We start from the raw sequence: 22,052 nt of genomic DNA, 5'->3' as shown, positions 1-22,052 counted from the left end.
TCCTCTATAATTACACTGTATAGCTGAATAATCCAGGCTAATCTCCCTGTATTAAGGTCAGCTAATTAGCCACCTTCATTCCATTTGCATCCTTTATCTCCATTTGCCATATAACCTAACATACTCAATTTCTGGGCACATGGACATCCTTGAGAGGCCATTCTTCCAACTACCACATTTAGTATCCAGATAATCATATGACCTGATAATTGAAACAAAAAAGATACAGTAATAGTCACAATAATGATCTGGAACACTTTGTTCTAAGTTTGGTTTTCTTGTTGTTGTAAACTCCAGCTTTGTTATACGTAGCAGGTATTACAGAGATTCATGAATTTCATGAATTTGAACAAACTCCAGGGGATAGTGGAGGACAGAGGAGCCTGGCATGCTACAGTCCATGGGGGTCACAGAGTTGGACACGACTTAGCACCTGAACAACAAACAACAAATAGAAATTCTGTTTTGAAAATAACTAATTGTGAAATACATTTTTCTTACAGGTTATATTTGCCGCAGTTTTACAAGGGCCTCTGCTCTGCTGAGTAAGTTTGATTTCTCACTAATGTGCTTTCATTGCTTTTTATACTTATTTAGCCATAAATATGTTTACAAATAAGTTTTCCTTCTCTTTTTAGCCAGAACCCATATTAACTATGGAGTCAAAGGGGATGTGGCAGTTATTCGAATTAACTCACCCAATTCAAAGGTACCTAATTTAATTTACTGCAGTTTATTTCTACTCACTGCATTCATTAATGCATTCCTGAATGGCAGAGAAATAAATCTCATGAGTTTACAGTTTTGATAGAGTTTGAGAACTTGCCCACAGGATGCAGTTTTCTGCAGCAGACATCCTTGTTTAAGAAGTCTTTCTAGTTCACTGTGGAGGTGTCAGATTAACATCAAGGATTAATACATGCCTTCTGTTAGACTGTAGAATTATAAGATGGTTTATTAGATAGGAAGCCAAGTGCAAGCTTTGTTTATAAGAATTAAAATTGACCTTCTTAACTGTGAGGTTCTTATGTCAACTTTCTTAACCTGCCTGACATGAGTATAGTAAGTTGACTGAGTTAAATTAAGGTTCCTGAGGGCCTTGAGTGACTTGGTGCAGTTCATGTTATCAGAAATCAAATTCAACTCAAAGTGGGGCTTCATTTGTTTTTGGCAACTTCAACAAAATATGCAGCATTAGTCCAGTCTTTTGCCAAGAAAAGCTATGTTTGAGGAGCTCATGCTTTCCCCCCACCTAAAGTTGCTGTAAAGATTTCCTGTTTCAGAAATCTTATTACCAGAGACCTAAATGAAGTAGGAGGACCTAGATGTAAGCAATTAACAACTAACACAAATTAAGGAAAGAGCCAGTCCCCCTCCCTAGAGTGAAGTTGGCACTTACTGAGCAGTGATTCAGACTTACGGTATTTTTTCAGTATTTTCTAAGTTAAGCATTTTTCCTGAACACAAAAATAACAAATGCCTATGGTCGGACATTTGAAAGCAATTAAGAGGAAAATAACAATCATTCATACTCCAAACCCCAAAATAACCACTTTTAACATTTAGTCTAGTTTCAACAAACAGTATTCTAAAAATTAAGATCATACTATTTGTCTAATTTTGATTCTTTTTTTCCCTTAACATTATACAAATTTTTTTCCATGCTGATAAATGTAGACTTACTTTATAGCCTGCATATGATTCAAACTCTTAGGAATATGAGTTCCTCCTTTAAGGAGAACTATTTTTAGAGGGAGGCATTGGCCAAAGCACCTGAATAAACAGCTGCTGGCTTGTTAATTTGTTTATTTCCCTGTTTCTTTTAACAGTGTATTTTTCCTGGGTAAATATATTTCCTGTAATCAAAATAGCCTTGGGTGGTGATTTGTATGTCTACTATTTCAAATTTAAACCATTAGATTTATGTGTATTTCCCTTCGGCAGGTGAATACTCTAAGTCAAGAACTGCATTCAGAGTTCATGGAAGTAATGAATGAAGTCTGGTCTAGCAGTCAGATCAGAAGTGCCGTCCTTATCTCAACAAAGCCAGGCTGCTTCATTGCAGGTGCTGATCTGAAGTAAGTTTCAGAAAATTTGAAATCACCTTTTATCTTGGCTAATGGTATGTTTTTTAGGCCTTATTGTTTCTCATTTGAAAATAAAGTAGAAGTAAATTTTCTCTGAAAGTTACTTTTTGTGTTATTTTCATGAATATAAATAAAGTTGATAAAGAAAGAGAGGCTTGTTGCTTAAACCTTATAAGACTGAATTCAGCCTTTCTTTAAAGAAATTGAAAGTAGTTCAAGAAGCAGTATTTGAGCAGAATAAAAAAATTACTATAAAACCAAACTAACAATGAGATGCCTCTTTTTTCTGTCTGTCTGACCAGCAAACATTTAAAAGTTTGAAAATATTATGTTAGCAAAGACTTGGGAAAATGAGAAAGTTGAATGTTACTAGTAGGACTGAAAATTGGTATCGCCACCTTGGAGAGCAATTTGATAAAATTTAGTAAAACTGAAAATACACGTGTCATATAATTGAGAGATACCTCTTCTAGGTATGTATGCTGGAGAAATCCCATCCTTTGTTTTTAAGGACCCATACATGCATAAGGATGTTCAGTCCTGTGTAATTTACAATAGTGAAGAATTTGAAACAAACTAAATCTTAGTCATAAGGGAAATAGATATGTAAATGTGGAATATTCTTAAGATAAAATGCTACAAAAACAATTCAAAGGATCTAACTAGATCTACAGCATAATGTTAGAACTTAAAAATATGTTAAAGAAACAAAGCAACTTGCAGAATATTTGGTACAGTATATAGTTTATATATAAACATTTTAAAACAACACATAAAATACTTCTCTGTATTATTCATGGATACAAATACATAGCTGGTCTGAAGATTGTACCGCAAGTATATGATAATGGATGTTTCAGGGTAAATGAAGTAGCTGATGGAACTTGAGGAGGTCAGAGAGTACTTTACCAATACAGCTAATATTTTCTTTCTTTTTCTTCATGATATATGTATAATAACTTTTTTGCACTTTAAAGCAAAAATAAGGAGAGATGATGTCTTAGTGTTTGTTTAATGTGTTAAAATGTTGACAGTTGTTAATTCTATAAAAAATAGGTATTTGTTTTATGATTCTTTGCAGTTTAGGCAATGATAGCCAGCATTATTGGCTTAGCAATTTGTGTTTAAGGTACTTGTATATTTTTAAACTTTGTTCAATATGGCTGTGAGGAGATACCCCACATCCAAGGTAAGGAGCAGCAGCTGTGCTTTGCTAGAACAGCTGTGAAGATACCCCACCTCCAAGGTAAGAGAAACCCAAGTAAGACAGTAGGCGCTAAGAGAGGGCATCAGAGAGCAGACAGACTGAAACCACAATCACAGAAAACAAGCCAATCTGATCACATGGACCACAGCCTTGTCTTAACTCAATGAAACTAAGCCATGCTGTGTGGGGCCACCTAAGATGGACGGGTCATGGTGCAGAGGTCTGACAGAATGTGGTCTGCTGGAGAAAGGAATGGCAAACCACTTCATTAGCCTTTGCCTTGCTTCATTCTGTACTCCATGAATTTTCCTGAGGGCCTTGAATGACTTGGTACAATTATATCTACTATTGTGGGCAGGAATCCCTTAGAAGAAATGGAGTAGCCATTATAGTCAACCAAAAAATCTGAAATGCAGTACTTGGATGCAGTCTCAAAAACAACAAATGATCTCTGTTCGTTTCCAACACAAACCGTTCAGTATCACGGAAATCCAAGTCTGTGCCCCAACCAATAACGCCGAAGAAGCTGAAGTTGAATGGTTCTATGAAGACCTACAAGACCTTTTAGAACTAACACCCAAAAAAGATGTCCTTTTCATTATAGGGGACTGGAATGCAAAAGTAGGAAGTCAAGAAACACCTGGAGTAACGCAAATTTGGCCTTGGAGTACAGAATGAAGCAGGGCAAAGGCTAATAAAGTTTTGCCAAGAGAACACACTGGTCATAGCAAACACCCTCTTTCAACAACACAAGAGAAGACTCTACACATGGACATCACCGGATGGCCAACACTAAAATCAGATTGACTATATTTGTGGCCAAAGATGGAGAAGCTCTATACAGTCAGCAAAAACAAGACCGGGAGCTGACTGTGGCTCAGATCATGAACTCCTTATTGCCAAATTCAGACTTAAATTGAAGAAAGTAGGGAAAACCACTAGACCATTCAGGTATGACCTAAATCAAATCCCTTATGATTATATAGTGGAAGTGAGAAATAGATTTAAGGGACTAGATCTGATAGACAGAGTGCCTGGTGAACTATGGACAGAGGTTCGTGACATTGTACAGGAGACAGGGATCAAGACCATCCCCATGGAAAAGAAATGCAAAAAAGCAAAATGGCTGTCTGAGAAGGCCGTACAAATAGCTGTGAAAACAAGAGAAGCAAGCGCAAATGAAAAAAGGAAAGATATACTCATTTGAATGCAGAGTTCCAAAGAATAGCAAGGAGAGATAAGAAAGCCCTACTCAGCGATCAATGCAAAGAAATAGAGGAAAACAACAGAATGGGAAAGACTAGAGATCTCTTCAAGAAAATTAGAGATACCAAGGGAACATTTCATGCAAAGATGGGCTCAAGAAAGGACAGAAATGGTGTGGACCTAACAGAAGCAGAAGATATTAAGAAGAGGCGGCAAGAATACACAGAACTGTGCAAAAAAGATCTTCATGACCCAGATAATCACAATAGTGTGATCACTCACCTAGAGCCAGACATCCTGGAATGTGAAGTCAAGTGGGCCTTAGGAAGCATCACTACAAACAAAGCTAGTGGAGGTAATGGAATTCCAAAGTTGAGCTATTTCAAATCCTAAAAGATGATGCTGTGAAAGTGCTGCACTCAATATGTCAGCAAATTTGGAAGACTCAGCAGTGGCCACAGGACTGGAAAAGGTCAGTTTTCATTTCAATCCCAAAGAAAAGCAATGCCAAAGAATGCTCAAACTACCACACAGTTGCACGCATCTCACACACTAGTAAAGTAAGGTTCAAAATTCTCCAAACCAGGCTTCAGCAATACATGAACCATGAACTTCCAGATGTTCAAGCTGGTTTTAGAAAAGGCAGAGGAACCAGAGATCAAATTGCCAACATCTGCTAGATCATCAAAAAAGCAAGAGGGTTCCAGAAAAACATCTATTTCTGCTTTATTGACTATGCCAAAAAAGATGTCCTTTTTGGCATCTGTGGATGGAGACTGTGTGGATCACAATAATCTGTGGAAAATTCTGAAAGAGATGGGAATACCAGAGCACCTGACCTGCCTCTTGAGAAACCTGTATGCAGATCAGGAAGCAACAATTAGAACTGGACATGGGACAACAGACTGGTTCTAAATAGGAAAAGGAGTACGTCAAGGCTGTATATTGTCACCCTGCTTATTTAACTTATATGCTGAATACATCATGAGAAACGCTGGGCTGGAGGAAGCACAAGCTGGAATCAAGATTGCCGGAAGAAAGATCAATAACCTCAGATATGCAGATGACACCATCCTTATGGCAGAAAGTGAAGAGATCTAAAGAGCCTCTTGATGAAAGTGAAAGAGGAGAGTGAAAAAGTTGGCTTAAAGCTCAACATTCAGAAGACGAAGATCATGGCATCCGGTCCCATCACTTCATGGCAAATAGATGGGGAAACAGTGGCTGACTTTACTTTTTTGGGCTCCAAAATCATTGCAGAGGGTGATTGCATCCATGAAATTGAGACGCTTACTCCTTGGAAGGAAAGTTATGCCCAACCTAGAGAGCATATTAAAAAGCAGAGACATTCCTTTGTCAGCAAAGGTCCGTCTAGTCAAGGGTATGGTTTTTCCAGTAGTCATGTATGGATGTGAGAGTTGGACTATAAAGAAAGCCGAGCACTGAAGAATTGATGCTTTTGAACTGTGGTGTTGGAGAACTCCTGAGAGTCCATCCTAAAGGAGATTGGTCCTGGGTGTTCATTGGAGGGACTGATGCTGAAGCTTAAACTTCCATACTTTGGCCATCTGATGTGAAGAGCCGACTCATTTGAAAAGACCCTGATGCTGGGAAAGATTGAGGGCAGGAGGAGGAGGCGACGACAGAGGATAAGATGGTTGGATGGCACCACCGACTCAATGGACATGGGTTTGGGTAGACTCTAGGAGTTGGTGATCGACAGGGAGGCCTGGTGTGCATGGGGTTGCAAAGAGTCGGACACAACTGCACTGAATATTGTGTTCTCTTCTTTGTTTATGTACAGTAATTAGAAATTAATAGATATTCTGTTTATTTTTTGAAAAAAGCAGAGTTATCTACATCAAGGACTTTTTCTTTTGGCTTGGTTATTCCAGCCAAGCAAGACATTGATGTACCTAATAGTAGCCACCTAAATCCTTAGGAAAATACTTTCAGCTTCTGTGAGGCTAGCTGAGCCACTCCCAGCACACAGAATGACAGGAAATCAGTTATCTTTGATCAAAAATGAAAAACCCACAGCTTAAATGTGTTCAGAAACAGTTAAGTAGCAAATGAAGGAAACTGAAATTAAAGGATGTTGAGGAAACATTGTTGTAAGAGAAGCTTTTTTCTCTATCATTTCCACTGATGTTCAGTCTAAAAACTACTGACAATTAAAATGTTAAATCTGATCATGAAAATATTTATCAGAAGATGATTTGTAATCTAATGATTTGCTATCAAAGCAGATATAAATTATTCACCATGTTTTGTTCATGTTCCCTGAATTTTATAGAGAGGTGATGTCACTGATATTAGTGCTGAGACAAAATCATTCTTCTTAAACTTCTGAGTATTTGAAGACTCACTACCAAATATTGATATATGGTATAATAAGGTTATGGTGGATGAAGTACTGAACAGTGAGTTTTTTTTCTGTTCTCTGTTTTCATGTTTACTGTAGCATGTTAAATGCTTGTACAACCTCTCAAGAAGTAACCCAAATATCACAAGAAGCACAGAAAATGTTTGAGAAACTTGAGAAGTCCACAAAGCCTGTTGTGGCTGCCATCAATGGATCCTGCTTAGGAGGAGGACTTGAGGTACAGATTTCTTCCAGAGTCATTGAACCGCGGGCCAGCTCATTGTTGGGATCCACCAGCTGCAAACCTTTAGGCCACTGTTTTGCCTCAAGAAAAGCTCTTGAGGGCGAGTCAGCTTTTTCTGAGTCATTAAACTTCTGGATAGGTTTTTAGTCTTAGTCTCATGGCATTGAGCAAGCAAATCAGAGTGGCACGTTTTCATTTATAAATTGAGAAGAGTTGAACTAGATCCCTACGTTCCCTTTCAGTTCTAAAAAACCTTGTTCAAGTTTGCAAGGCAAAAATTCAGAAGTGCAGTTCATGCTCTTGAGCTACTTTAGTTGAGACAGTTAGCATATAGTGTATGTCATGTGTTCTGCGTGTAGTAAAGATGATAAATAACACAAGGTCTGAGAGGAGAGATACTTACCAGACTGGAACACATAGAAAAGAAGGAGGGAGGAAAATAAGAACATTTTTTGGACATTTATCACGTGCTGGGTTCTATACTAGCCACTTTCACACATTAATTAAGGAAAGCTGTGCTGCTGCTGCTGCTAAGTCACATCAGTTGTGTCCAACTCTGTGCGACCGCAGAGATGGTAGCCCACCAGGCTCCTCTGTCCCTGAGAGTCTCCAGGCAGGAACACTGGAGTGGGTTGCCATTTCCTTCTCCAGTGCATGAAAGGGAAAAGTGAAAGTGAAGCTGCTCAGTCATGTCCGACTCTTCGCGACCCCATGGATTGCAGCCCGCCAGGCTCCTCCATCCATGGGGTTTTCCAGGCAAGAGTACTGGAGTGGGTTGCCATTGCCTTCTCCCAAGGAAAGCTGTATATGGTTCTAAAAGATAAGCAGAATTTGATTAACCAGAAAACAGTGGCAAAACATTCCACATGTGGCATGATGTGAGCAAAGACAAGGATAACAAAGCCTAATTAGGATACCATAAGTAGGCCTGCTTGACTGAAGAGTCTTTATAGGGTATAGGGCTTCTAAACCTGAAATACCTATATAATTGTATGTGCATTTTTCTATTGAAAATTTCCATACTTTTCAGCAGATTTTCAAGGGGATCTGCAGCCCTAAAGAGTTTAATAACTTAGGAAAGAGAAATGAAGGAAAGCCAGAAAGGTAAATTCTAGAAAGCATCAAATGCCAGCCTAACAAATTTCAGTTTATTCTGTGGGCACATTCCTGCTTAATAAGTAATTTTTAGACCCTCACATATCCTAAGATGCTATAAAACTACATTTTTTAACATTCTAATTTTCCTTCATTTGTTTGAAGCTTGCCATTTCATGCCAATACAGAATAGCAACAAAAGATAAGAAAACAGTATTGGGTTCCCCTGAGGTCTTACTGGGAATCTTACCAGGAGCAGGAGCCACACAAAGGCTGCCCAAGATGGTGAGTTTAAGATCTCAGTGTGAACTTGAGATCCTCAGTCCTGTATATCCATTTGATCTATTTCCTCTTGTACAGAAGGTATTATATGTGTATTCATGGTAAAATTTAGAAACCAAATAAAATATGAATATATGAGATTAATGTCTTAATTTTTTTAATTCCTTAATCAAGATGATTGATCATGGGCCTTTGTTAGTCTTTAAAGAAGGGAAGAGATAAATAACATACATGTCTTGCTTTCTGAAACTTACAGTTTAATTTGTTCCTTCTCTGCACAGTAAGATCTTATCAGCTTTTCAGATCCTTGGATCTTATCTCATGATAACTGTAAGAGACCTTTTTTTTTTTTTTTTTGGCTGCTCAGCATGTGGAATCTTAGTTCCCTGACCAAGGATCAAACCCTCGACAGTGGAAGTGCAGAGTCTTAACACTGGACCACCAGGGAAGTCCCTGGACGATCTCATTGTATTCTGTAAAACCAAAAAGGGCCCATCTGGCTTTTGAATTATTAAGAAGGGGAAGGACAGTGAGACCTGGAGGCTGCAGAGCAATCTTAACATCAAACATGAGGACCGCCTGAACCTCATAGCCTCTGGCACTATAGATTCTTCAGGAAAACAGCACTCACTCCACAGAAATGCTCTTTGGAGAGAAGTTGATATGAGTTGGACACAGAAAAATGAGAAAGCTTATGGTATTCATTCTGATATTAAATAGTGTGTATTTCTTCATAGAAATTGTCAAGAGGATTTACTGAAAGAATGAATATGCCTATATATGTGTAAAAAATATAGCTGAGTTTCTTTTGTTATTGTTGGAAGAAGGGGTCATTTCCATCCCCTACCAGGGATCGAACCTGGGCCCCCTGCATAGGTTGAGAGTACAGAGTCTTAACCACTGGACCACCAGGGGAATCCCAAGTCTGAGATCCTTTCTAAAGACATTTTGAAAACGATGAAGTTTCTCAAAGTCTCTACTAATTCCAGTGTAGGAATTTTAAATATTATGCAAATGCTAGAGAAGAAACTCAAAATGACATAATTGTACAATTTTAGAAAACATGAATTTTTTTCTCCAGTTTATCAATCCATAAGACACAGATCCTACATACTGAATTAAAACAAGATATATAGACATTTTCACTTTCAAGTGGAGGTTTCTAAAACTAAAAGTCACCTGAATGTGTATCAGTGTATAAAATTTCATTATTTGATATATATAGTATGAAAATCTGGTTTGACTTTTCTTATTTTAATAATTATTTTGCTCAGTTGTATGATTTGTAAATTGTAATTGTCACTCTGATATTTTTCCCCTTCTACTCGAATCCTTGCTTGCCTATTAGGTGGGTATACCTGCTGCTTTTGACATGATGCTGACTGGTAGAAGCATTCGTGCAGACAGAGCAAAGAAAATGGGACTGGTTGACCAACTGGTGGAACCACTGGGTAAGTGTTAACATGACTCAGAATTGAGCCTTATGAAGTTATGTATTTTCTTAAAAGTGTTAATATCTTGAATATTGGTTAAAGTGAAATTCATATACTTAAGAAATGAGTCATTGTATTTCTCTACTGATGAACAATATTGAGCATGTTTTCCTGTGTGTATTGGCCATCTGCTGTATGTCTTCTTTGGGGAAATGCTTATTTAGATCATCCACCCACTTTTTGACTGGGTTGTTTACTTTTCTGATATTGAGTTGCACGAAGGTGACAGTGAAAGCCGCTCAGTCATGTCCGACTCTTTACAACCTCATGGAATTCTCCAGGCCAGAATACTGGAGTGGGTAGCTGTTCCTTTCTCCAGAGGATCCTCCCAACCCAGGGATTGAACCCAGATCTCCCACATTGCAGGTGGATTCTTTACCAGTTGAGCCACCAGGGAAGCCCAGGAATACTGGAGTGGGTAGCCTATCCCTTCTCCAGTGGATCTTCCTGACCTAGGAATCAAACCAGGGTCTCCTTTTTTGCAGGCAGATTCTTCACTGAGCTATCAGGGAAGCCCCTACATCTGTTGCTTGTACATTTTAGAGATTAATTCCTTGTCAGTTGCTTTGTATTCAGTTATTTTCTCCCATTCTGGAGGTTGTCATTTCGTCTTGTTTATATTAATCATTTCCTTCACTGTGCAAAAGCTTTTAAGTTTTATTAGATCCCATTAATTTGCTTTTGTTTTTTATTTCCATTACTCGAGGAGGTGAGTCAAAGAGGATCTTCCTGCAATTTATGTCAGAGAGTTCTGTTTTTCTCTAAGAGTTTTATAGTTCCTGGCTTTCCATTTAGGTCTTTTATCCATTTTGAGTTTATTTTTGTGTATGGTATTAGAAAATATTCTAATTTCATACTTTTACATGTAATTCTCCAGTTTTTCCAGCACCACTTATTGGACAGGCTCTCTTTCTCTTTCCTCCATTGTAGATTTGCCTTCTTTGTCATAGATTTCTTGACCATAAGTGTGCAGATTTACTTCTGGGCCCTCTGTCCTATTCCATTGATCTATATTTCTGTTTGTAATGACTGTAGTTTGTAGTATAGTCTGAAGTCAGTGGCCTGATTCCTCTAGCTCTGTTTTTCTTTCTCAAGATTGCTTTGACTATTGGGGTCTTTTGTGTCCCCATGCAAATTTTAAGATTTCTTTCTTCTAGTTCTCTGAAAAAAGCCATTGGTAATTTGATAGGGATTGCATTGAATCTGTAGATTGCTTTGGGTAGTATAGTCTTTTTGACAATACTGATTCATCCAATCCAAGAAAATGGTATATCTTCCCATCAGTTTGCGTCATCTTCAGTTTCTTTCATTAGCATCTTATGGTTTTTAGAGTACAGATCTTTTGTCTCCTCACTTCCCTATCTTTTTACTGAGACCTCAACCTCACATATGTCAGAAGCTCTGTTTTTCTTTTTCAGTCTGTTTATATTTCTTTGCCATATAGTCACGTTTCCTGATTTTTTCTTCTTCACTGTATAATTTGCTATTAATCCAATCACCTGTATTTTTTGTTTCAGCGTTGTTTTTTCTCATATTTAGAAGTAACATTTGATTCAGTGTTAAATCTTCAATTTTCCCTTATTATGTTTCTGTTTTCCTCTATCTTCTTGAGCATACAGCATGAATTTACAGTAACCTTTCTAACCTTTGTATCTGCTTATTCTATCTTTCCATTTCTGCATCTGTTTCTATCAGTCAGTTTGTCTCCTAGCTATAGGTCATTTTTTTCTTACTTTTTTTTCATGCCTTTATGATGGCTCTCTCCCTGACCTCAGATAGTTTCCTCTCATGCATGTGCAGAATGATAACTTGGCCAGAGTTTCAAGGGGCCCCTCTGTAGATCTCTGAAGTGCTTCTTTTCTATAGCAACTGATCTCCCGTATTCTTCCATAATTCCAGCATTATGACTTCCATGGACCCTGTGCACTTTTGTTATTCGGAAGTTAGTGACTTAGTTCATTTTTTGTCTCCTCCACAGAGGCTGAAAATAGGGCAGAGTTTTTAAGTGTGGCTCTTACGAGCTTTTGATTGAGAGCCTGGTAGGTGTGTGTTTTCAAAGGCTGTAAAAACAGCCTTTGGGGTTTTTGAGTCTATCTCTTTATTTTCCTCCATTCAGTAAGTTTGGTGTCAGGCAAAGGCCTCAGTGAAAAATCAGTTGATGTTTTTGGCAAGTTCCTTTCTCTGTAGAAGTACTGCTATGCTAAACATTATGACACTATGAGAGATTACACTCTAGCTTCCAGCCTCTTGCACCACCACAGATGTTCCATGGGGGAAAACTAGCTTTGTGTTTGATTTTTTCTAGTTCTGACCTATTGTATGTGACCACCAAAAGCTCTGATCATTTCACGTTCTCTCAGTAGCATCCTTCTGCCTGAGCCACATCCAGTCCTCAGCCCATGCCCAAAAGCATCATGTGCCTGCAGAAAAGAGAATGTTCGCAGTTCACCTCTGACAGGCTCTTCCCTCTCTGGAATTCTATTTATATAACCTTTGTTGCTTCCACAGCTCTCCAGTATCTTTACAAATGTGATTTTGCAATTGACTTTTTTCCAGTTTTGCAGCGAGAATACGGGTCTCATGAGACATAATACATCCTACCCAGAAGTGGAAGCCAGATTTATGGGGCTTAAGATTTGTTTTCTCCCTGGAGTAGGTTGTTGCACCTTTGCTCAGTGTGACTTCTCTTTTTGAGTCCATACTGCCACCCACCAGTTTCTAGTTTGACTTAGAAAACTGCGCTGAAAATGGGTGTGAGTCTTTGGCTTTGGTTTTCCTGGGGTTTTGCCCACCTGGGACTAAGCCAAGCCTGACTGACATTCCAGTCTGTTGTGTTCATCTTTACAGGACCAGGAGTAAAACCTCCAGAGGAACGGACAATTGAATACCTAGAAGAAGTTGCAATTACTTTTGCCAAAGGACTAGCTGATAAAAAGATCACTCCAAAGAGAGACAAGGGATTGGTGGAAAGTGAGTGTCATTTTTAAAGAACAAAGTCACAGCTTCTTTCCAGGGAATTTAATTTGACTTGCTATAAATTTGAATAAGGAAAAGATAAGTGCATTGTTTACTCTTAAGTATAAACTCAGCCTTAGAGGGTGCAATAACTCTGCTCAAAGCTCTAGTCCTGGACCTTCCATTGATTAAAGACATTTTCAGAAAAAACTTTTTATTTTGGAAAATTTAAAGTAATACCAAAATGGAATAATATAATTGTGTAATAAATACCATGTACCCAACACTCAGCTTTAATACTTATCAACTTAAGTTTAAAGAAGTGCTTAGGTTGCAGTTTAGATTGTGTATATCAGAATAAAGAGCAGTTCTTTCAGAGAGCTAGAATCACTGCATTTTTGTGGAGTTTACAGAACAAACTAATAAAGGAGGCTAAGCTATTACCAGTAAGAAGCTAATAGCATTTTACCTTACAGAAATGACGTCATACGCCTTGAGTATTCCATTTGTCAGGCAACAGATTTACAAAAAGGTGGAAGAAAAAGTACAAAAGCAGACCAAAGGCCTTTATCCTGCACCCCTGAAAATAATTGATGTGAGTCTTTACCCCATCCTCCAACATCTTTCATGTTTCTTCCCTCTGTCTAGAGCAGTACTCTTTATTGCCATTCTGCACCATGCATGCCAGCACTAAAGTTCTTCATGCTGCTGTCAAAATACTTAACTAAAATAACACATGAGCATAGCAAGCTATGGGGATTTACAGAAATGGATATTTGGGGGAAATTAGTGCCAGCATACTTTTTAGTTGATGAGCTTAAAACGACCGGTTATAAACCAGGAAAGGAACCTATGTCTTATCAGTATAATAAGGCCAGTAAAATATCAGGCATTAATTAAGAGGTAGTCGAAACAAAATTAATGGCTGTATTTTGTCCTTAGTCAAAACTATGGTCATTACCTAAAATATCTCATCGACTCTCCAATGCCACAATTATGAAAAAGATGTAATGATGTAGAGAAGCTCTGGAAAAGATAAGAGAGGATACTTAAAATCATCACAGAGTTGAAGAAACTTCTGTCTAAAGGTAGACTTTAAAACTTATAAAATCTTCAATCTGAAAAGTCTAAGCTTTAAAGAGCATATGATCAAAGACTTCAGAATTGGAGACTGAATTGGTCAGCAAATATGTTTTGAGCCAAAGACACCAAAATACATTAGTTATGAAACATGGTCCCCTACCCTCATTCACCTGATAGTCTGGGTTGGGGAGATTGAACATATATATGTGGTAAGGCAGATGTCAGGTTGAAGGGTGGTATGCAGCTGCAGGGGGTTAATGCCAGATAATCAGGATAGAGGAAAATTGCTAAATTCACTGAGAAGGGAACAATCCCTATGAGCCAGAGAATTAGGTAGAGCCTCATGGAATTTGACTTGAGCCCTGAAAAACAGGCAGAGAGTAGATGAAAAGAAAATAGTGCCAGGTAGGGATGGGCATTTTGAATAAAGTTACAGAAGTTGGAAAGCATGAGGCTCTTTAAGAAACATTGAATGATATCAGTTTTTGTGGAAGGATTATGAAATGTCTTCAGGCAGGCAGACTGAAGCTATATTTTAGAAGATAATGATTAAGTAAGAAATTTGACCTTTGTCCTATATAAGTCATAGAGAACCATCCTCATGGTGGTGAGTAAAAATGAATTAGAAATAGACAAAGAAGAACAGTGAACTAGGAAACTATGCTGGTAATTCAGACTTGAAGTCTGAATAAGATCCTGAGATAGAATAGTAAAAGCGAAAATACGAGGGTAGTAAGAGACTTGCCAAAGAGAAGAGTTCGATTTTAGAAGTGTTGAGGTTAGGTATTTCAGAAAGTTAAGACAGAGAAGTCAGTTCAGGATATAGATTTACTTATTATTTTTTTAATCATCAATAAATTATGGTGATCGAGTACACAGTTATTTCTTTTATACTTGCCTTTGTAGTTAGGATAGTACTTAACCCCAAATGTTAAATTGGATTTCACGGAGATCATGATTAACGTGGTAAACTAAATGATGTTACTGAGGATGGATGAATAGAGGGAGAAAGAGCTGAAAGTAGAACTTAGGGGACCTGCTCTTATTTGAAAAACAGGAGAGGAGCTGGACGAATAATTTGAGGAGGAGGGAAGGAAGTGAAGAGGAAACAGTAAACTTATTGTTGAACTCAGAAAGGGGTGACAACAACTCCTTCTGTGACAAAGTAACAGGATTCAAAGGATGAGGTAGGATTGAGCTGTGGAACCTCCGTATGCTTTTCATGTTCTGACTTTAATTCTCTTTCCTTCTATTTTATTTCCTCCCATTTTATGCTAGGTTTAGCAGTAGCCTCAGAGATGGAGAATTAACTGTCTTAAGTAATAAGGCACTCAGTCCTCTTCTCTTTCTCAGTTCAGTTTAGACTTCTGACTTACTTTTTGAAGACTAACAACACTAGAAATCTTTTTTCAGCATTACTGTACATCTCAACAGTCCATTCCAACAAGGAACAAGTGCTCTCTATGTGTTTTAGGTGGTGAAGACTGGAATCGAGCAAGGGAGTAATGCTGGCTATCTCTCTGAATCTCAGGTAAAATCATTTCCTTTCAGTGTTTTATTATTGGAGACAGGAAAACCAAGATCTGAAATGCTGTGTGTAAAACTGAAAAAAGAAAAACTATTCAAAGTCTAGTAAAAAATAAATGTTTTCTTCTGGTGGTTGAGCCAGTAGAAAACATTAATCTCACTGAGCCGGTAGATGCTAAGAAAACCATAGTAGTCCCTAGATGTTGGGATGGACAAAAAAGTCATTTCAGTTTTTCTGTTAAGACACTATGGAAGGGCTTCCCTGGTGGTCCAGTGGTTAGGAGTCCACCTGCTGATGCAGAGGACACAAGTTCAGTCCCTAGACAGAAGGGTTCTACAAGCCGTGGGGCAGCTGAGCCCACGCACTGTAGGACCCATGAGCCGCAACTGCTGAAACCCACACCCCCTAGAGCCTGTGCTCCGCAACAAGAGAAGCCCCACAGTGAGGAGCCCAAGCACTCCAACAAGAGAGTACCCCCACTCACCGCAACTAGAGAGAACCCATGTGCTGCAACAAAGACCTAGCACAGCCAAAAATAAATTTTATATATATATATAAAGAAATTAAAGCCAAATAAAAGATGAAGAAACCCCAATAAACTTTTTGGCCAATCCAGTATTTGAACTTGCTCTCAATAACGGCTTCCCTTACTTCCCTTGTGGCTCAGCTGGTAAAGGATCTACCTGCAGTGTGGGAGACCTGAGTTCAATCCCTGGGCTGGGAAGAACCCTTGGATAAGGGAAAGACTACCCACTCCAGTATTCTGGCCTGGAGAATTCCATGGACTAGACAGTCCATGGGGTTGCCAAGAGTTGGACATGACTGAGCAACTTTCACTTTTCACTTTTGCTCAGTAACGAGGGTATAACTAGGAAAAGCAGAGATAGAGTTATAATCCTTTCAGAAGGAATTGTTTGGACTTTTTGTTCTGTAGATGGGCTGGTTTCATTGTGACATAATACACTGGTAGGGAAATATGATTCTTACTTGTTAGGCCTACAGATAAAACTGAATCCCAGCCTCCCTTTGGTAAACTAGAAGGGAAATTTTTTGCACCCACTAAAACAAAAAAACAGAGTGACTCAGGAACCAACCTCACCCATTCTACTTCCTAACAAATTGGTGGATTATAGATTTTAGTGGATTCGATTGTTTTGAAGTTTTAAGCAATCACTGAAGGATGATTCAGTTCAATTCAGTCGCTCAGTCATATCTGACTCTTTGCGACCCCATGAACCACAGCACACCAGGCCTTCCTGTCGATCACCAACTGCCGGAGTCTACCCAAACCCATGTCCATTGAGTCAGTGATGCCATCCAACCATCTCATCCTCTGTCATCCACTTCTCCTCCTGCCCTCAATCTTTCCCAGCATCAGGGTCTTTTCAAATGAGTCAGCTCTTCGCATTAGGTGGTCAAAGTATTGGAGTTTCAGCTTCAACATCAGTCCTTCCAATGAACACCCAGGACCAATCTCCTTTAGGATGGACTGGCTGGATCTCCTTGCAGTCCAACGGACTCTCAAGAGTCTTCTCAAAAAAAAAAAAAGTCTTCTCCAATACCACAGTTCAAAAGCATCAATTCTTCGGCACTCAGCTTTCTTTATAGTCCAACTCTCACATCCATACATGACTACTGGAAAAACCATAGCCTTGACTATTTGGACCTTTGTTGACAAAGGAATGTCTCTGCTTTTTAATATGCTGTCTAGGTTGGTCATAACTTTCCTTCCAAGGAGTAAGCATCTTTTGATTTCATGGCTGCAGTCACCATCTGCAGTGATTTTGGAGCCCAAAAAAGTAAAGTCAGCCACTGTTTCCACTGTTTCCCTATCTACTTGCCATGAAGTGATGCGACTGGATGCCATGATCTTCGTTTTCTGAATGTTGAGCTTTAAGCCAACTTTTTCACTGTCCTCTTTCACTTTCATCAAGAGGCTCTTTAGTTCTTCTTCACTTTCTGCTATAAGGGTGGTTCATCTGCATATCTGAGGTTATTGATACTTCTTCTGGCAATCTTGATTCCAGCTTGTGCTTCCTCCAGCCCAGCATTTCTCATGATGTATTCTGCATATAAGTTAAATAAGCAGGGTGACAACATACAGCCTTGATGTCCTCCTTTTCCTATTTGGAACCAGTCTGTTACAGTTCCATGTCCAGTTCTAACTGTTCCTTCCTGACCTGCATACAGGTTTCTCAAAAGGAAAGTCAGGTGGTCTGGTACTCCAATCTCCTTCCGAATTTTCCAGATGGTAAAGCATCTGCCCGCAATGTGGGAGACCCAGGTTTTATCCTTGGGTCGGGAAGATCCTGTGGAGAAGGAAATGGCAACCAACTCCAGTACTCTTGCCTGGAAAATTCCATGGACTGAGGAGCCTGATAGGTTACAGTCCATGGGGTCAGAAAGAGTCAGACATGACTGAGCAACTTCACTTTCACTTTCCTAAGGCCCACCCGACTTCACATTCCAGGGTGTCTGGCTCTAGGTGAGTGTGTAATCACACCGTCGTGATTATCTGGGTCGTGAAGATCTTTTTTATACAGTTCTTCTGTGTATTCTTGCCACCTCTTCTTAATATCTTCTGCTTCTGTTAGGTCCGTACCATTTCTGTCCTTGCTTGAGCCCATCTTTGCATGAAATGTTCCCTTGGTATCTCTAATTTTCTTGACGAGATCTCTAGTCTTTCCCATTCTATCGTTTTCCTCTATTTCTTTGCATTGATTGCTGAGTAGGGCTTTCTTATCGCTCCTTGCTATTCTTTGGATGATTGCTCTTCAGTAACACAAAAGGTATCTGAAGAACTCAGGACAAATTCCAGAGAAAACATTCTTTATCCTGGGTTGCTTACCATAGTGCACTCTGATGAATTCCTTTACATTACCACCAAGTACAACAACACATACACATATGTACACAAAGGTTGAAGCATATTTCACAAAATAATTAGCCTGTACACTGTACTCAGTATTTTCTGTCTGTTCTACTTACTACAATGCACTAAATTCATGTCCACTGATGGATTTCTGCCTGTAGTTTGAAAAATCACTGACTTACTGAATAGAACCTACTTTACAAGACTAGCAGAACATTGTTTCATGTTCTATTCAGACATGAAGACAGCATTATTAGCAGTGATTCCTTCTTTGAAATGCTATTTCTAACCATGTAATTGAACCAGTAAATTCTAGTAATGTTGATGATGGTAATAGCTAAAACCCAGTCATTTTACGAGTGCTCTCATTGACTCTCCACCACAATACTGTAAAATAGGTATTGTTTTTCCCATTTTAATGATGAAGAAAGCTTCACAACTGGGAAATGGCAGGGCCAGGCTTTAAACCCAGTTCTTTCAAATACAGATTCTAAATCTCATGCTCTTATCCACTAACTTGAAACTTGTTCTCTGTAAATGTTAAGATACATTTAAAGTGGTAAATATCACATGAGGCAGCCTACTACCTTGGAAAGAGAACTGAAGTTGGAGTCATAATGCCTGGATTCAAGTTCGTTTTCTGCCACTTTGAGGCAGGGTAGCTTTGAGCAAGGTCACTTAATTTCTCTGAGCCTCATCTTCCCAGTCTTTAAAATGAGAGTGGTGGTTGAGATAATTGGTCCGCTCTAGTTCTGTGAAAAAAGTTGCCACAACCTCTGATGTAGAGAATCTTGAGAGCTTAGTTATATCCAGAACCTTGCAAAGCAATCGTCAGAAGTACAGATGAGGAGAGTGAGAGAAAGACCCTCAGCAGGAGGTGACCAACTTCTGCAGCTCAGGACCTGAGGCTTTGCACATGTTGCCCCTGCTCTGTAGAGGAACTGACCCAAAGGAATCCATGTCTCCAAGACTGGGAAGCTCTACCTTTTCTTCTTCCTCTTTACTTTCCAGAGATTTGGAGAGCTCGCAATGACCAAAGAATCAAAAGCCTTGATGGGACTTTACCGTGGTCAAACCCAATGCAAGAAGAATAAATTTGGAGCTCCGCAGAAGGAGGTTAAGTAAGTTCAACTCTGCCTAAGAAGTCCCTGTGGATTTCAGCACATGCTAAGCTCACTGATGCCTCAGTCTTGCCCTAAACCGCTTTTGCCCTGATTGGTATAGACCCCTATCCTACCGTGGACTTCGTGGCTTTCAGAGTTGTGCTTGTGCTGAGTCTTCTCCAGACCTCTCTGTTGTTGTTTAGTCCCTCAGTCATGTCTGACCCTTTTGTGACGCCATGAACTGTAGCCCGCCAGGCTCTTCTGTCCATGGAATTCCCTAGGCAAGAATACTGGAGTGGGTTGCCATTGCTTTCTCCAGGGGATCTTCCCAACCCAGGGGTCGAACCCATGTCTTCTGCATCAGCAGGTGGATTCTTTACCACTGAGCCACCTGGGAAGCTCTCCAGACTCCTCTAATGGCTCCTATAGAGGCATTCTTGTGTCACCACTCGTGTCCCCTAGAAATCTGGTTTAGGTTTCCCCTTCCTAAACCAAATACACACACTGTGTCCTGATTGATGACCTTGTCTATTCCTGTGACTTGAGATACCATCTCTGGGAATTCATACTTTTCCCTCATTAAAAAACATAAAGCCTTAGAAATTCCCTGGTAGTCCAGTGGTTAGGACTCCAAGCTTCCACTGCCAGGTGCCTGGGTTCAGTCCTTGGTTGGGGAACTAAGATTCCACAGGCCTCAGCACAGCAAAAAACAAAACAAAACCATAAAGCCTTATTCTAGATGCTAAAGGCTTGTCCTTTGTTTCACTTGTAGCCTAAATATGAGTCCCCTTACCTGTTTCCTATCTATTCTCTTTAGCAAGGCTTTCAATGTTATGCTGCCTCAATAGCTCTTCAGCATCTGAAGTTTAATAATGTCCCTAAACTCACCCTCTTGCTCAGTGGTTCTTAACCTGGGCACTGTTGCCACCAGGGGACATTTGACAGTGTCAGGAGGCATTTTTAGGTGTCACAACTGGCGAGGGAGGGATGGAACTAGCATCTGGTGGCCAGTGGCCAGGAGTGTTGCTCAACATCCTGCAGTACATAGGAGAGCCACAAAACAAAGTAACCTGTCCAAAATGCTGGTAGTGCCAAGACTGAGAAACACTGTCTAGCTGAATTACACAAAGGGGCTTGTGAAAGCAGCTAATGTTACTTCCTTCTCCTTTACAACCATCTCTCATCTTTAATGAGATTCAAATCTAAAGCAGAAGAGGAAATCAGTAAGAAGTCCAGGTAAGACAGATTCTTGCCAAGACGACTGATTTCCAAATTAGAATATGAAATACAGTCTTCACTGCTTGTCCAGCACAGATAGTGATCGGTATCAATCTGTTATCAATCTGTGTCAATCTGCCTGTGAATCACCAAGGTTGGCAAGTATCTCACATTCAGTGGCTGAGAGCAGTTACTTCCATGCTGCAGTGGAATGATGATAGCCACTTTAATCTGTACTTCTTCACACATCCTATAAAAATTTACCATTAAATTTTAAATTATAAATATTTACTTTTAAGAAACCTAGTTAGCCACTTCAAACTCCTATTCTGGTCTGCGTGTAACTCTTACTGTTATAATATATATGATATCACCCAGAGAAGCTGTTACTCTGTACCAATACACAGAAAAGACAGGCAGCATGCATATGAAACCCATGGAAAAAGAAACAAATGAGAATCAAAATACTTAAGCTTATGAAAACTCTGCCCCACAATCTCCACAGTGCAAAAGAAAACTGTAGCAGAATGCTCTCGGACTTGAATTCTGTGACCTTAAGTAAATACTTGCAGATAAGAAAAAGAATTACTTTGAATTAAAAATTTAAAAACTCAGAACTAAACAGACAGAAAAACAGGATGATGTAAGAGTTGACCTAACTTGGGGAAATAAATTGAAGGAAAAGATAACATCATGTTAGAAATGAAGAATAAATTATAAGGTATGCAAGGCAGACTAGGTTGAACCGAAAATTTAATAAATTGAAGACAGGGCATCCCCCTTCCTGCTTCCCTAGTTGTCAGTCGTAGTTCCACTTCTGTTTCTCTAGGCCTCTTCCCCTTTGCCTCGGGGAGTAATTTGAATTCCTTACCTATTTTCTCTTTTCAAAAAATAATTTTTTGTATGAAGAATGCATTCTTACTATCCTTTTTTAAAAAACTTTTTAAAATACTAGATGAATCTGTTTTGTGTTTATGATTTGAATGTTTTATTAGCAATATAAAAGGGATCTATCAGTATGGGTCCTGTAACTTGCTCTTTTTAGTCGGTGGTACAACTTGGGAGAGAGACTGTGTATGATCGTTACATGCCAGTTAACTTGTTCCTTTTCGTCACCTACTGATGGACTGGTGGTGGTTCCCAGTTTTTTCATTATTGTAAACATTACATGACTCTTCATGCTGGCATGTCATCTTATGCATAAGTCCATTTCCCTGGAGTAGATAGTAGAATTACTGGGTCATAGAGGATACAGTTTTTGGTTTTAATACATTTGACCTCCTCTATAGGGCAAAGTATACTTAGCGACTAAAC

The 22,052-nt window shown here is 39.2% G+C and overlaps 1 protein-coding gene and 1 non-coding gene across 2 annotated transcripts in view; one reads left to right on the top strand and one right to left on the bottom strand.

The window, feature by feature from the left end:
* Positions 1–22,052, top strand: part of HADHA (hydroxyacyl-CoA dehydrogenase trifunctional multienzyme complex subunit alpha) — a 42,324-nt gene that overhangs the window by 5,043 nt on the left and 15,229 nt on the right. The window contains 10 exon segments of the mRNA NM_001136490.1: positions 504–545; positions 639–709; positions 1,945–2,078; positions 6,965–7,103; positions 8,370–8,489; positions 9,835–9,937; positions 12,827–12,949; positions 13,411–13,529; positions 15,492–15,548; positions 19,429–19,538. Coding sequence (NP_001129962.1) covers positions 504–545; positions 639–709; positions 1,945–2,078; positions 6,965–7,103; positions 8,370–8,489; positions 9,835–9,937; positions 12,827–12,949; positions 13,411–13,529; positions 15,492–15,548; positions 19,429–19,538 — 1,018 coding nt within the window.
* Positions 9,325–9,402, bottom strand: TRNAE-CUC (transfer RNA glutamic acid (anticodon CUC)). Its single transcript is given in 2 exon segments — positions 9,325–9,360; positions 9,365–9,402. It is a non-coding gene; the product is annotated as a tRNA-Glu (tRNA).

This window comes from Ovis aries, chromosome 3 (assembly GCF_016772045.2).
Source record: "Ovis aries strain OAR_USU_Benz2616 breed Rambouillet chromosome 3, ARS-UI_Ramb_v3.0, whole genome shotgun sequence".
Lineage (NCBI taxonomy): Eukaryota > Metazoa > Chordata > Mammalia > Artiodactyla > Bovidae > Ovis > Ovis aries.
This window is presented reverse-complemented; position numbering and strand designations above follow the sequence as displayed.